Here is a 14,733-nt window from a genome sequence, read left to right on the forward strand (position 1 = left end):
TAAATGGTCCACAGGGATGCTTCTGCAATGCTGCATCACTGGTGGAAAGTCCTGCCCTTAAAACCAAATAAACAAGGGATGGAGAGATGGCTTAGCACTTAAGGTGCTTACCGGCAAAGCCAAAGGACCCAGGTCTGATTCCACAGGACCTACGTAAGTCAGGAGCACAAGGTGGAGCATGCATCTGGAGTTCATTTTCAGTGGCTGAGGCCCTGGTGTGCCCATTCTCTCTCTCTCTCTCTGTCTCTCTCTCTTCCTCTTCTTTCTCTCTTTATCAAATAAATAAAATAAAATAAATATTGTTTAAAAAATCAAAACACTAAATAAATTAGCAAAAGTAGAACCAGGTTGATAGCTATGAGATCAAAGGGAAATTTTTCTCCAGGAGGAAGACAGGGAATGAAAGCCCCCCAGCAGAGACGCAGGCTCCCTTAGCGAGCACACACTGAGTAAAGACGCCCTGACATTTTCCCCAGAGAATTGCTTCACAAATCATCACTCATCTTCTGAAGACGTCTAAACCAAGAAGTCCTTAACCGGCAAAGCCTGCCAATTAGCGCACAGACGGTAAGCTTCCCGAGCTGTGGCACACGCGGGTGCTCACACGGGACACTCATGTGCCAACCACTGCACAGCTGCTTGCCTGTGCTTCCTGGAATCATGCCCGCTGCACTCGGTAGGCACAACGGAAGGGCCCCGGCTATGGGAAGAAGGAAGTTGCTTTGGAACCTTCCAGTATAAAAGACACAGATTCTGGAAATTCCATTCCTGAATATGATCCAGTGTTTCACAGCCCTCAGACAGGATGTCCTCAGCACACACAGCCCAACATGGGTCCCCGGCTGTTCTGATTCACCTGGAGATGGAAACACATCATGCTGACCCCGGTCTGGAGTCACACTGCTCTGCAGATGATGCCGCTCCCTCCAGGAGTGACTGCGTGTTTCCAACACACATCTCGCCTTGGAGATGCTCAACTATTCTATGAAAGGGAGGCAGGCCATGTGACACTCTCCCCCTTGCTCTGAATTCCTCCATCTTCGACAAAGGTGACAAGCTTTATCTTCTTGAAAGACCCAGACCATAAATCTTCTTGAAGAATCAGAAGCAAGACCAAACCCTGATGGCAGCTGTCCATTTCTGGGACGTGCCCTGTGCCATGGCTTTTCTGACACCAAGATTTCTCGGATTCCAGAGCTCTTGCCTTGCTAAACTTGTGCCTCACAGCATTGGACATAGAACTCACTTTAACTTTAAAATAGAATGTAAATACCAGGGGTTTTTCAGCTCATGAAGTGATGAATGGCCCTGCCTCCCCTAAGGAGGCTGTACAGATACTAAAACCGATAGGCTCGACATTCATCTTTCCGTGTTTGTTATAAATTCTTACTCTGCACAGAAGCCTATGGTAATTTCCAAGGGTATCTGAAGTCAACCTTGTAAGTCTTCAAATTTTTGCAACCTACAATTTTTTTTTTAACTACCCCAGTATCCTCACCAAAGGAACAGCAAAATAAATGAGGTCATCACTCATTACCACTTGCCTCGTGTGCATTGCTAGTCATTCTGGAAACGGGGGGGGGGGCGTATTTGCAAAGCATTTTGAAATCTTTTCTAGTGACAGAGCTGCTTTAAGAGCACACATCGAGATGTTGTGTCAAAACTGCCAGTGACACCCTGGGTAGTCTGTTTTCCTCTTCAGTTTAGTTGAAATGATGGTTGCTTGCCAGAGGTTACTTAGAACCCTGAGATACCTCTCCCATTCTATGAGCCACTTAATCCTCATTTCCCCTTTCTACATACTTCAAGGAAAGGTACCAGACCCCACATTTACACACACATACACCATCACACACACACACCATCTCACACACACCATCACACCCTTACATACACACCATCACACACACAGACACCATCACACAGTCCCAGTGTCTGGGCTCCTGGAGTAGGGAGTTACTGTTTTGTCTTGGAGTAGACTCCTCCATTTTGATTAAGGGGAAACAGCTTTCCCTTGGAACTCATAAAACCCCACTACTTCTTTAAAATCAGTCCCAAATACTAAAACAAATACAAACAATAACAAATAGTCAACAATCAAAATCTCCAAAGGCAAATATGATTAAATTTTCCTATTTTTATTAGTCTTTTGAACCTGGATGGGGAATTTTGGAATTTCTATAGTGATGGGAATTTTTTAAAGTATTTCTGGACAACTGTATTTTGAAGTGGCAGATCTGAACAGCAGCCGGGGAAATAAAGCCACAGCCTTCCACCCATGATCTTCGAAAATCATAAATAAATTTAAACTTAAAATTGGGGCTTCCCCTCTGACTGCCTTGCTTGTTGAGGATTCATGATTATGCCTGCCTGATTTGAGATGAGACTTGACTCAGCTTCTAGAAGGAAAAGGGTGGCCTAGTGAGGGCCATGGAACTCTTCCTATTCATGGCTCCTGAATTTCTTCTTATCAGTAAGAGCCCACAGCCCAGTGGCAAGCCCTTCGATCTCTGGGACTTGTCCCTCCCTCAAAGCTACTCCCCCAGCACCCTCTCATTCTTGCGACGGGCACTGACTGCCCTCCTGCCCCGTTTGTGCCGCCGTTCACACCGTGGTGCTCAGTGCTGCGCCCGGGCCTGGTTCTTTGACAGTAAGGGCCATGGCCTACATGGGGGCCGTTAATATTTAAATCCCAGCTTCACATTTCGCTAGCAATATGGAACTCACTTGACTTCCCCTGCCTCGTGTATAAAATGGGTATAACGTAGTACCTTTCTCACAAAAGCTTTCATTTCTCTTTTAATGAGTTAGTTTGGGGAGGGGTTGTCTCTCTCTCTCTCTCTCTCTCTCTCTCTCTCTCTCTCTCTCTCTCTCTCTGTGTGTGTGTGTGTGTGTGTGTGTGTGTGTGTGTGTGTGTGTGTTAGACAAGCTCTCATATGTAGCCTAAGCCAGCCTCAAATCTACAATCATCCTATCTCAGTGCCCCAAATGTCGGGCTTACATCCATTGTTTCTCAGGGAGAGAGTAGAGTAGCAAAGGCGCATGCTCAGCTGCCGGCCCGTGCCACCCCCTGATTCTGTCATTCCTGCATACCCCAAGAATCCAGTCAACAACAAGCTGAGAAAACCAGCCATCTTCTTTTTAAAAACTTTTACTCTTTGGGCATTTTTTCCAACTTTTTTTCTTGATTTATTTATTTTTTGGTTTCTTTTTACTTTTTTTTATTGACAACTTCCATGATGGTAAACAATATCCCATGATAGTTCACTCCCTCCTCCCACTTTCTCCTTTGAAACTTTACTCTCCATCACATCCCCTTGTAAGATAAACTTTTGAGTCAATATGCAAAAAGAAATTCTGGGTGGCATTTTGATGAGCTCATGCTCACTGCATTGACTAAAGTGGAGACAATTTATATCTTTATGATCCTGAAGCTTCGCACCAATTAGAAACATTTTGCATGCTCTCATTCTCTCAAGTTTTCTTTCAGACCCACTGGAAGTTTTTTTAGTAATTTGTATTTATTTATTTTCAAGCGCAGAGAGGAGGGAGACAAAGAAAGAGAACAGGCACATCAGGGGCTCCAACCACTGCAAACAAGCTACAAACAATGTACCACCTTGTGTATCTGGCTTGCATGGGTTTTGGGGAGTCAAACTCAGCTTGTTAGGCTTTGCAGCAAGCTCCTTAAGTCCTGAGCAATCTCTCCAGCCCCTAGGCTTATTTTTATTATTAAAAAATGTTCAAACATAAGCTCAAAAGTAGAAAAAAAGCCGCTCAGTGAATCTCCGTTTACAAAGCTTCCAGGTGACAGGTGGGAGGGACTTGGCAACCTTTGTTTCATCCGTCCTTATCCCCCGACCCTTTGTCTTAGTAGTTTTATAAAGATCCCAGTAATCTACCCTGATCTATTTTAGGGTGCATACTTTCTTTTGTTTTTAATTTTTTTATTTATTTGAGAGAGATAAAGAAAGAAAGTGAGTATCGGCACTCTTGTCACTGCCAGCAAACCTGGACAGGCAGGCTTAATAAGCAAGTACCTACAGCTAATGAGCTACACCTCCAGCCATATATATATATACACACACATACATGTGTGTGTGTATACACATATATGTGTGTTTGTATATATGTATGCATATATGTAAATGTAAGTATATATGCATGCATGTATATGTATGTATATATACATACATATACATATATGCATTTATGTGTTTGTATATGTATCTGCATTTCCTGTTATATGCACACATTATACATGAATATGTTTATGTACACACACAGTCATGCGCCATGTAATGACATTTCTGTCAGTGACAATCTGTGAAGACAGGGCAGTGGTCCCATGAGAGACCTGTTGAAGTCACAGCCGCTGTGGCTTCCAAAAGTGTACTTTATGGTGCCTAAGCAGTAACCAAGCAGGCTGAGGACACATCTCTCAGATATGTTCATTGACACCTTGATTGTATAATTATGAGAACAAATAAAATCAGCAAGACTTAACTGATATAATTTTATGATTAGTCTTTAACCAAATCTCTCCAAGGTCTTTAAACAAAAACCCATCTTTTTATAGTTTCTTTGTTCAAGTCAAGGCCTATAACCTAAATTTGTTTCACATATCTTTTAAATCCTTCACTCTGAGCAATTCTCTTCATTTGTTTTTATCCTACCACAACTTGTTGCTGAAGCAGTGTTGTCAAATAAAACTTTACACATATTTTTAAATTGCTGATTCTGTCTCTTGGTGTCTTGAAATATGTATCTCTAGCCCTTGGGGTATTTTTCTCTTAAGTGACTAGTTATATTTAGAAGTTAGATCAAATATACCTTTATATGTTTTGGGATTGGGAGGGGGTAAGAGGGAATAGGTGAAAACCCTTCACTAAATCCTTCCAGAGCACTTTATCCCATCAATAGGTACATATGTTTAGCTGTGTTAACAGACTCACATTTTATTAGTCATGTGTATCCATTATGAACTTCTTTTAGCTAATGGCTTCAACCAAACCCACTGTCCCCAACAATCCCCAAAGCAGCAGGGCCACCGGCCATGTGTTGAAACCCCCAAAACAAACCTTTCCTCTTTGTAAGTTGATTAACCCAGGCTTTATTTTGGTGGTAGCAACTGACACCATAATGAAAGTTCAGGGGCACTCATTGCTATAGCATCTAGGGTTTTATTTTTTAGTTTGTTTTGGTACAGAGAGGTAGAAATTGCAAACTATTAGCTGATCAATTGCCTCGTTGATTCTCTATATGTATACAAACATTCTTAAACATTATTTTGCTGAGGTATGATAGACATGCAGCCCCTCAGAAAGTGAAGGACTATGACAATGATCTCCAATTTGGTTGCATTTTAGAATCACCGGGTGCTAAGAAACAGCACTTGATCCCAGTGTCTTGCATTTCATTACATTCCTAGCACTTCTAGCTAATTGATGTACATAGACCAGCATGGGTGTATCCACCAGGTTTTGATTGCAGCGACAAGATACCTGAGATAAATCCACTTCAAAGAAGAGCTTTCAACTCGTGAAGGGAAATGTTTTAGTCCGTAGTCATTGGCCCATTGCTTTAGGGACCTGTGTTAAGGCAGAACACCATGGCAGATGATACCTGCTCATTGTGTGGTTATCTGGGAAGTTAAACAGAAAGAGGAAGAAACCAGGGTCCTCACGCCTAATTCACAGGCTGTTCCTCAATGATGTAACTTCCTCCCCAGTAGGCCTCAACCCGTAAGGATCCTGCCCCCTCCAGGCCCTACCACAGGCCCCAGACCAAGCCTTTAATGCGTGAGCCCTTGCGGCACATTTACAATTCAAACCTGAACATCGAGGAATCGGGAATTTTTAAATCTCCCCAGGTGTTTTTAAACCAAAAGTTTAGCCAAAGCCCAACATTTATACTCAAGATGAGAGATATTTTTTAATGTATATCAAAAAATGAGTAGGATGAGGCCATCACCCCGAAAAGCTACTAGAGGTGACAGATGACCTGAACCAGAAAAATATGATAACCTTTGTCCTAAGAGTGAAGATTGACCCTGTTCCAATTATGCAAATTTATCTGAGTGTGATTTGTACTTGTATGGCCCTTTCTGTGTCAAAGATGCTTTTTGGGCCTAGGACTGAATACCAGACTAGCTAGGAAGCTGGGTACAGGCCTTCCTGAGGCTACTGACATCAGAAAGTAAGGATGGATAGTCCGTTGCGATGGATAATGTGAACCAGGGAGAATGGTTGGGCTCTCACAGTCACCAACACATCCACAGGACTTTTCATTAACCTGATGGGCCACGAAGCAGTGATGACAGATGATGTCCCTGTCTTCTGACATGTCCCAGATTTATTTCTAAAATCCTTTTCAATTCAGCTACTTTTCTATTAACATTAGGAGGGTGGAAATGATTTTTTGATCTGTCTTGAAAATTTGCATTGGCACCAGAGAATTGTGATGCTGAAGGCACTGGTACACCAGCATCAGGGGATGTTTGATGAGACACATCAGCGTAACTGTGCTTTGGAGCTGCCAGAGCCAGAGATGGTCAGCATTTTGCTGACAAATGTCACCATTTACAGACTGATCTTTGGTACTGATTATGGCTAAAAATATTGGGAAATGAGCTCTGCTTTGTGAAACAAAAGACAGCTTTTTGCTTGGGAGATTAAATTTTAGTTCAGTAACAAAATAAACTTGCAAGTGTTTGAAAACAGTCTGGTTGGGTAAAGGTCATTTTGTTCCAATCCTGGTGCAGAGGATGCCGTGTATCTAGACAACGAGAGGGAAAGAGAAGAATACGTCCTGAATGACATCGGGGTGATTTTTTATGGAGACGTCAATGACATCAAGAGCAGAAGCTGGAGCTATGGTCAGGTGAGCTACTTAAAAATTTGTCATTGTCAAGAACATTTTTACTTAATATTTTTTTTTGTCACATCTATTACTGCTGGGTGCCATGCATCGATATTAGACAAGTGCAATTTCCTGCTTTTCAGGATCTTAGTCTCCAAGACGAGAGCATGGAAGTAGACACTCACAAAGACAGCTGCATAATTCATCAGCTGCAGCCACCTACCCTCTTCTTATTACAAATGTCCCTGAGATCAGAGAGCCTATGAATAATGTGGCAATTGCTGAGAAATACTTTGGCTTCTTAGAAACCATGAAATCTCATTATTTCAACCCAAAATAGACTGAAAATTTCCTTTTCTTTTAAAGAAAGACATTTTGACAATAGAGTCAAAGAATATTACAAAGTTTGTGCCCGATGCATAGGAATGTGTGCTAAGAAAGTGTGAGTATAGAATCCTGCTACTTAGAAAAGAGTGTTCCCATTTAGTCGAAGGGGGTTCACTGGACAAAGACACATTTTCACTTGCTGAAACCTCAACTTACTTTCTAGGGATGGAGTAGCCAATGGTATTCCTTTAAGATATTCAATAATTCCAATGGCTTCAGCCTGATGTCTTCCACAGTGGTGTGAATGGACAAAATATTTCATTGTTTCCATAAACAGTGAATGCCCTGTGACTTAGAGATGATGTCTTATTAATGACAGAAGTGGGGGCTGCCTGTCAACTTGGCTGGGCTTCACTGCTCTGTGTGTCCAGGAGAGCTCTAATAGCATCTGGCCATATCAGGTCATATGGTGCTGTCTTTGTTCCTCGTGTTTTGCATTGACTTCTACGTGGGATTGCCATCTGTCTGGCCATCAGTGCCTAAGTCACCATGAACTCTTATTCCAGGCTGCAGTTCCATGCCCATCTTCAATCTAGCTCCCAATAATCTCCGGCTGCGTTTAGGCTTACCCACTTGCATTTCAACATCCTGCTAGCTACAGCCCATGATTCACTGACTTATTTTTAGATCCATTTCAGCCTTCCCCATCCAAAATGAAATCAGACTATTGACTGGTACTTATTATCTAGTACTCTTGCCTTGGATCATTGTGCCCTAGCTTTTGGATGCTATCTTGGTATGTCTTCTGTTGCTGTAGCAGAATGCCTGAGGCTTGGTTCTTTATAAAAGAAAGGGTTTGTTTATCTCATGGTTGGACGCTGAGAATCCTAGATTAGGCAGCCCCATCTGTTCAACTCCTGGTGAAAACACCCTTGGCTACATCATAACAGTGTAGAAAGAGAAGAAACTAATCATATGCAGAAGAGGGTCAAGCAGAAGGGCTGGCATTGCTTTATACCGGCTTGCTCTGGAGAGAACTAACTCACTGGGACCAGCATTAATCCTTTCTTGAGGCTGTGTTCCTATGACCTCATTGCCTTTCAGAGACCTCACCTCTAAAACATTCCTCCATCCAAACATCACAACCCTAGAGACCAGCTTTTCAAACCATATCTGAGCCACTTCCTGTGTGATTGCATTTATCCTCCAAAGATGACACTTCACATATTTATAATAATGGGAGGCATCATCAAAGAAGGCAGCAAGGAGAAACAAGAAGAGATTTCAAACACAGTCACATTATGTCTGGCCAGTATACCATCGAGTAAGCATCCCTGGCCACAGGTCCTGCATTCAGGGGACCATCAACTTGGGACCTTCTGCCAAAATAGCAAGCCAGGCCAGTTTTTACAGGGAAGGTAGGGAAAAAATGAATTCTGTGTGTTAACATGGTTAGCTGTTATCATGTTCTGCAAACACAGCTGAGGTATGCTGCTTAATGAGGCCCAGAATGAGTTATTTATATACCTGAATTACAGATTACTGCATATATCCCAGCTGTCTGGGATACACCCACAGTTGGGATTCTAGCTAGATTTGATAAACAATTACATGACAATTAGCCGTTATGATTGTAGTCACTGTTACAATATGTGGGAAGATAATATGCAAGCTTACTGTATTTAAAGAAATCTGCCATTACAGGGCAGCACAGTATAGGTAGAAATCACCTCATCTTACCATGTTATTATTATTTAGTCTTTATTTCTTTTTCATAAAATTCTGGTGTTGAGCTATAGTCAGGTACTTCCTGCAGAGGACATTGAACTGGCTAGCAGGCTATCCCCATGAGATGAAGCAGACTACTTTCTCCAAGCTTTCTGCCTCTTCTCTGGCCTCAGAGAGCACTTTGTCTCAGAAAGGAGAAAGCTTGGAGGGCATTTTCAACATAAGTTCTCTTCCTATCTTGAGGGCAAGCCTGAAGTACTTTCCTGTTGATATACCTGACATCATTTATTTTCACAATAAACAAGGACTCAGTTTACTTTTGATATTGGAAGATTTTAAAGTGAACTTTGAGAAATCATTCATTCCCGTGTCCTTGGATATATCTAAGTGGTCTTCTAACTTAATTTCTATAGTTTGCTCAAAAATTTTTGAATGAGTTTGTGAACCTTGAGTACATAGTTCTGTGTTGCTATTTCATCCTCTTCTTTCTTTGTTTCAGTAAAAAATGAAAAAAAAATGATGCATTCTTTTACTTTACTAGTTCATATTATGAAGATTATGGCAGTTCACTTTAGACATTCACAATAGACATTTCTAAGCATTATGTTGTGGTTTCATTTTATTTTTGCACATAACATACCTTGTTTGCAGAGTAGACATTAAGTAGATTCCCTTTTCATCCCTGCCTCCCCAATAGTTTGAAGATGGCATCCTTGATGCTTGCCTATATGTGATGGACAGAGCTGAAATGGATCTTTCTGGCAGAGGGAACCCCATCAAAGTCAGCCGTGTTGGATCTGCCATGGTAAGCAGCAGCTACTGGTGACTAAAATCCCATAAGTGTTAGAGATGCAGTTCATTGAGAGCTGGTGAGATAGTGACTTACACTTAGTAAACTCTTACTTTTTGTGATACCCCGTATGGCTATTGAATTCTGTGTACTTTTCATGTGTTATAAACAAAATGTCTAGCTTGAAGCTGTGCATTTCTGTGGCTTCAAACAAATGGGAATGGATATCTTGATACCATTGAAAAATTCTTAAGAATCTCTTCTTGCCTAGGGACTAAGAAGTAACCATGATTTTGAAACAGTGAATGTGTTTAATCAAATGATTGATCAATCAAATATCAAGGAAACAAAGGTGTACAAGATGCAGATTTCTCCATGTGTACACTGGTAGTTGGAGTAAAGAAATAAAGAGTTCTATGGAGTCCTACCTCCTCTGCAATGGCACCTTCCCACAGGCTTTGATCACTTACAGAGTGGGGGTCAATTCTCCCCAGTGAGGCTTTGAGGCAAGCTTTACTCTCGCCATATTTAAGGAAAGGAAACAGGGTGATGAGAGTTTTCTCAGTGACAAGGCTTATGCTAGAACCCAGGTCTGCTAATTCAATGTCTAGTCATGTTCTACCTTCCACACTGCTCTCTGTTGGAGATCCTGGAACATCTTCAAGATGCAGAGATTCTGCCACGGGATGGATGAAGAGGAGAACGAAAGCCCGTGAGTGAGAAGGGCGGGTCAGAGATTGGAAGTGAACTAAAGTTCTGAAGCCTGTGTAATATGGACTGCACTTATCTCCCCAGACACAGCTCTGAATCCATAGCTCAAAAATAAATATCCTCTGGAGAGATGGATTAGCAGTTAAGCGCTTGCCTGTGAAGCCTAAGGACCCCGGTTCGAGGCTCGGTTCCCCAGGTCCCACGTTAGCCAGATGCACAAGGGGGCGCACGCATCTGGAGTTCGTTTGCAGAGGCTGGAAGCCCTGGTGCACCCATTCTCTCTCTCCCTCTATCTGTCTTTCTCTCTGTGTCTGTCGCTCTCAAATAAATAAATAAAAAATTAAAATAAATAAATAAATAAATATCCTGCCAGGCATGGTGGCACACGCCTTTAATCCCAGCACTCGGAGGCAGAGGTAGGAGGATCACCATGAGTTCGAGGCCACCTTGAGACTACATAGTGAATTCCAGGTCAGCCTGGACCAGAGTGAGACCATACCTTGAAAAACCAAAAATAAATCAATAAAAATATCCTATCTGATTCAGTGACAGAATATTCCTAAAAAAAAAAATATATATTCACATTCCACTAAGCTGTATTTATTCTATACAAAGACAAAAGGGAAAACTTTCTTGCATGACCAATATCCTGAAGATTTCTAAAAAATTCTCCCTGGACAAATTTTATCTTTTATTTTGATTCACATAATTTTAAGCTAAATAAAGTTAGTACTGTTAATGTGAAATGCTAGTCTGGAAATAATGTGACATGTGCTTTCTGATTAGGTTCTAAGGAGGAAGATTTGTATTTTAATAAGAGTCAAGCCACGTAAGACATGGCAGCGCTTTAAAAGTAAAGGTAGAATTCAAGATCTGAAGGCATTTTAGGGCTGGAGGTACATATGGCTCAGTGCTGAATGCATGCTTAACATGCAGGAAGCCAAGAGGCGTTCAACTCCTAGCACCAAAATAATAGAGAGGCTGGAGGAATGGCCCCATGGTTAAATGTGATCCTTTGCAAGCTTGCTGACCCCACGGTAACTACTGGCACCCTACAAGATGTGCAGCTCTGAGTCCATCAACGTCATCATGTAGAGGACAGAGGAGGGCAAAAGGAGCGACACAACAAAACAGGACACACTGCCTTGAAAAGGGAGGGTCCTCGGTGGCACTGGGCCAGAGGAAGGGGAAAAGTGAGGATAATGTGATGGGAACAAGACAAATTTACAGTTTGTTCATATATTAAAGTTCACTAATTTTAAAAAAAATTTTGAAATGAGAGTAAAAGCAAAACACGACCACTTGGAAGAAGGAGGGTGTTCCGTGAAATGGGGGTGGAGAAGGGAGGTCAAAGGAAGGTAACATGAGGAGAATACAATCAAATTGCAATATGTCCACGAATTTAAAATCTCTATTAAGGGCTGGAGCGATGGCTTAGCGGTTAAGCGCTTGCCTGTGAAGCCTAAGGACCCCGGTTCGAGGCTCGGTTCCCCAGGTCCCACGTTAGCCAGATGCACAAGGGGGCGTACGCGTCTGGAGTTCGTTTGCAGAGGCTGGAAGCCCTGGTGCGCCCATTCTCTCTCTCTCCCTCTATCTGTCTTTCTCTCTGTGTCTGTCGCTCTCAAATAAATAAATAAATAAATAAAATCTCTATTAAAAAAATAAGGTGGGAAGAGAGAAGAAATGCCCAGAAGTTGTTCTCTGACCTCCACACACACCCCATGGCACACACGCCCCCATCCACACACACACCCACATAAATAAATGAGAATAACAATAAATAGGCAGCTTTGCTTTCTGTTGTTGGCTCATGTTCTATAATAAAGGGACGATGAGTTCTGAAGACTCTCTTCATAGTAGCCATTTATAGCAACACGCACTAGGTCACTGTTTGCTACATTGAAGAAAAATGTATCCTCTTGTTTTTTTCTTTTCTTCTGGGGTGCTATCATGTGAGTTTGCAGCGAGGAGAAAAGCAATAGCAAGGAGAGTCAAAATATAAATTTATTCATTCTTATGCCTTCAAAAATGGCTTGCTCCTCCACCTGAGCTCACACACACATTTGCGTATTTTTAACAAATGCAGAAATTACAGTTCAACATAAACTGATACCAGCGGAGGGCATAAAGGGACCAGCTAACCTAATACTGTCTGCAGCTCTATCTGACCCAGCGGAAGCTGCTAAGTATTGAATTAAACACATAATGTTAGTGTGAGTTTGCCTTGTAATTTTATTCATTTTGAAAAGCCCATGAAGTTCTAATTTTGAAAATGAACAGCGCAATTCCAAAGCTTGGAACTAGACAGAATCTACTTGGGGCATGGGTTCAGTTTGGGTGCAGTTTGATTTTTAGAGGGGCAATCTGGGGTGTCAAGGGGCAGAGAGATCCTGCCCTGAGCAATTTGAAGAAATCTCTCTATTTCTGCCACAGGCCTGCCCGCAGCACACGAAGCATGAGTCTCTATGCGGCCCTTCACCTCCATTATCTCCTTTAACCCTTAGGGTAGCTGAGGCTTTCCAAAATCTATGCAGCTATAGCAATTTTTAAACTGAAATCTTGAGCCTACCTCGAAAATGCAAAATGCAAAAAAAAAAAAAAAAAAAAAAGATAACATGAAGGCTGAAGAGATGACTTAGCAGTTAAGTCACTTATTTGCCTGCAAAGCCAAGGAGCCCAGGTTTGATTCCCCAGGACCCATGTAAAGCCAGATACACAGGGTGGTACATGCATGTGGAGTCCATTTGCAGTGGCTAGAGGCCCTGGCGTGCCCATTCTCTCTTTATTTGCCTTTATATTTCTCCCTCTCTCTCTCAAGTAATTTTTTTAAAATTTATTTGAGAGTGACAGAGAGAGAGAGAGAGAGAGAGAGAGAGAGAGAAAGAGAAAGAGGCAGATAGAGAGAGGGAGAAAGAATGGGTGCACCAAGGGCCTCAGTGCAAACGAATTCCAGACATGTGCGCCCCTTGTGCATTTGGCTAAAGTGGGTCCTGGGGAATCGAGCCTCAAACCGGGGTCCTTAGGCTTCACAGGCAAGTGGTTAACCGCTAAGCCCTCTCTCAAATAATTAAGTGAATAACATTTTTTTTAAAGATGACAAGGAGAACAAAACATGGGCTGGGTTGGGGTCATGGGGGCAGTTCCTCCCTTGTTCACAAGGCCTGTAAATGTGTTGGGAATTTCTGAGCGCAGTTCAATAGAGGGAGAAGAAACTCTTTGGGTCATTCAATTTATGATTTGCGTTATGATAAGGAACGATGCCTTTGGAAAGCCCTGCCAAGAACACGTTTGAGGCAACCGAGCCGCAGCCAGAATCAGAACTCACAGGTGGGTGGGTAGCTGCTGGGTGTTCTCCCTAGACAGACTGGTGCCTGCTGCCCGAGGGGTGGCTGGGGAATTCTGAATCCTTCTCAAATGCCATTCAGCCTGGTCACTGGGCAGGAATGCCAGAACAGAGATGTGTGTAGCAGGCAAGCCCCCGGAGGAGAGCACGTCGACAGCAGCTCGTGCCAGAAGAGAGCCGTGGCGTGCAGAGCCTTCCGGGAGCAGCAGCTGGCAGGAGCCCAGCGCGGCGTGTGGGGTGGGGGGGTGGCCGGCCTGGCTGGGAGCCTGCGGAGAGCAGGACCACGAGGGGTGAGGCCTGTGACCACACACGACTGGGGCCCCAAGGTCAAACCGCCTTTCTGGGGGCAATGTCAGAGCAAGGCAGGCTGGTAAGGGCGTGCAGAAACCTGGCTGTGCACGGTGCTTAGAGCAGAGACAGTGACCTGGATTGTGCAGACTTTCTAATGAGGGACGTAATACGATACCAGCACTAATCTCGTCAAGCCCAGCACTTACGTATGATCAGGGAAGGTTGCTGGCGTGGCCTAGTGCAGGGTAGCTGGCTCCTACCCAGGAATTCCAGTAAGTTCTTTCCACCACACACCACTTGTGGCATTCACATTGGGTCCAGATATTACTAAATACAAATCCACTAACAAGGCCTATAGCTCTTACCTCCTCTGCACCCAGTTTCTCCATCCTGTTTTTTGTTTGTTTGTTCTTTTCCTTTTCTCACAGCCCAGGTGGACGTGGAATTCTCTGTAGCCCCAGGCTGGCCTTGACCTCACAGCGATCCTCCCACTTCTACCCCTGGACTGCTGGGATTAAAGGAGTGTGCCACCATGCTGAGCCTATCTTGTCCTTCATAAGTTTAACCTTTCTTTTTATTATTCTGGGTTGTTATCTCACTTTTTTTTCTTTTGTTTTGTTTTTCGAGGCAGGGTCTCGCTCTAGCTCAGGCTGACCTGGAATTCACTACGTAGTCTCACGGG

At 43.0% G+C, this 14,733-nt stretch overlaps 1 protein-coding gene across 1 annotated transcript in view; it reads left to right on the top strand.

Annotated features, from left to right (window-relative positions):
- Nucleotides 1-14,733, top strand: part of F13a1 (coagulation factor XIII A chain) — a 171,592-nt gene that overhangs the window by 67,732 nt on the left and 89,127 nt on the right. Inside the window, exons 5-6 of the mRNA XM_004666130.2 lie at nucleotides 6,764-6,882; nucleotides 9,614-9,721. Coding sequence (XP_004666187.2) covers nucleotides 6,764-6,882; nucleotides 9,614-9,721 — 227 coding nt within the window. The remainder of the gene's footprint in view (nucleotides 1-6,763; nucleotides 6,883-9,613; nucleotides 9,722-14,733) is intronic.

The sequence above is a fragment of the Jaculus jaculus genome, chromosome 17, assembly GCF_020740685.1.
Source record: "Jaculus jaculus isolate mJacJac1 chromosome 17, mJacJac1.mat.Y.cur, whole genome shotgun sequence".
Classification (NCBI taxonomy): domain Eukaryota; kingdom Metazoa; phylum Chordata; class Mammalia; order Rodentia; family Dipodidae; genus Jaculus; species Jaculus jaculus.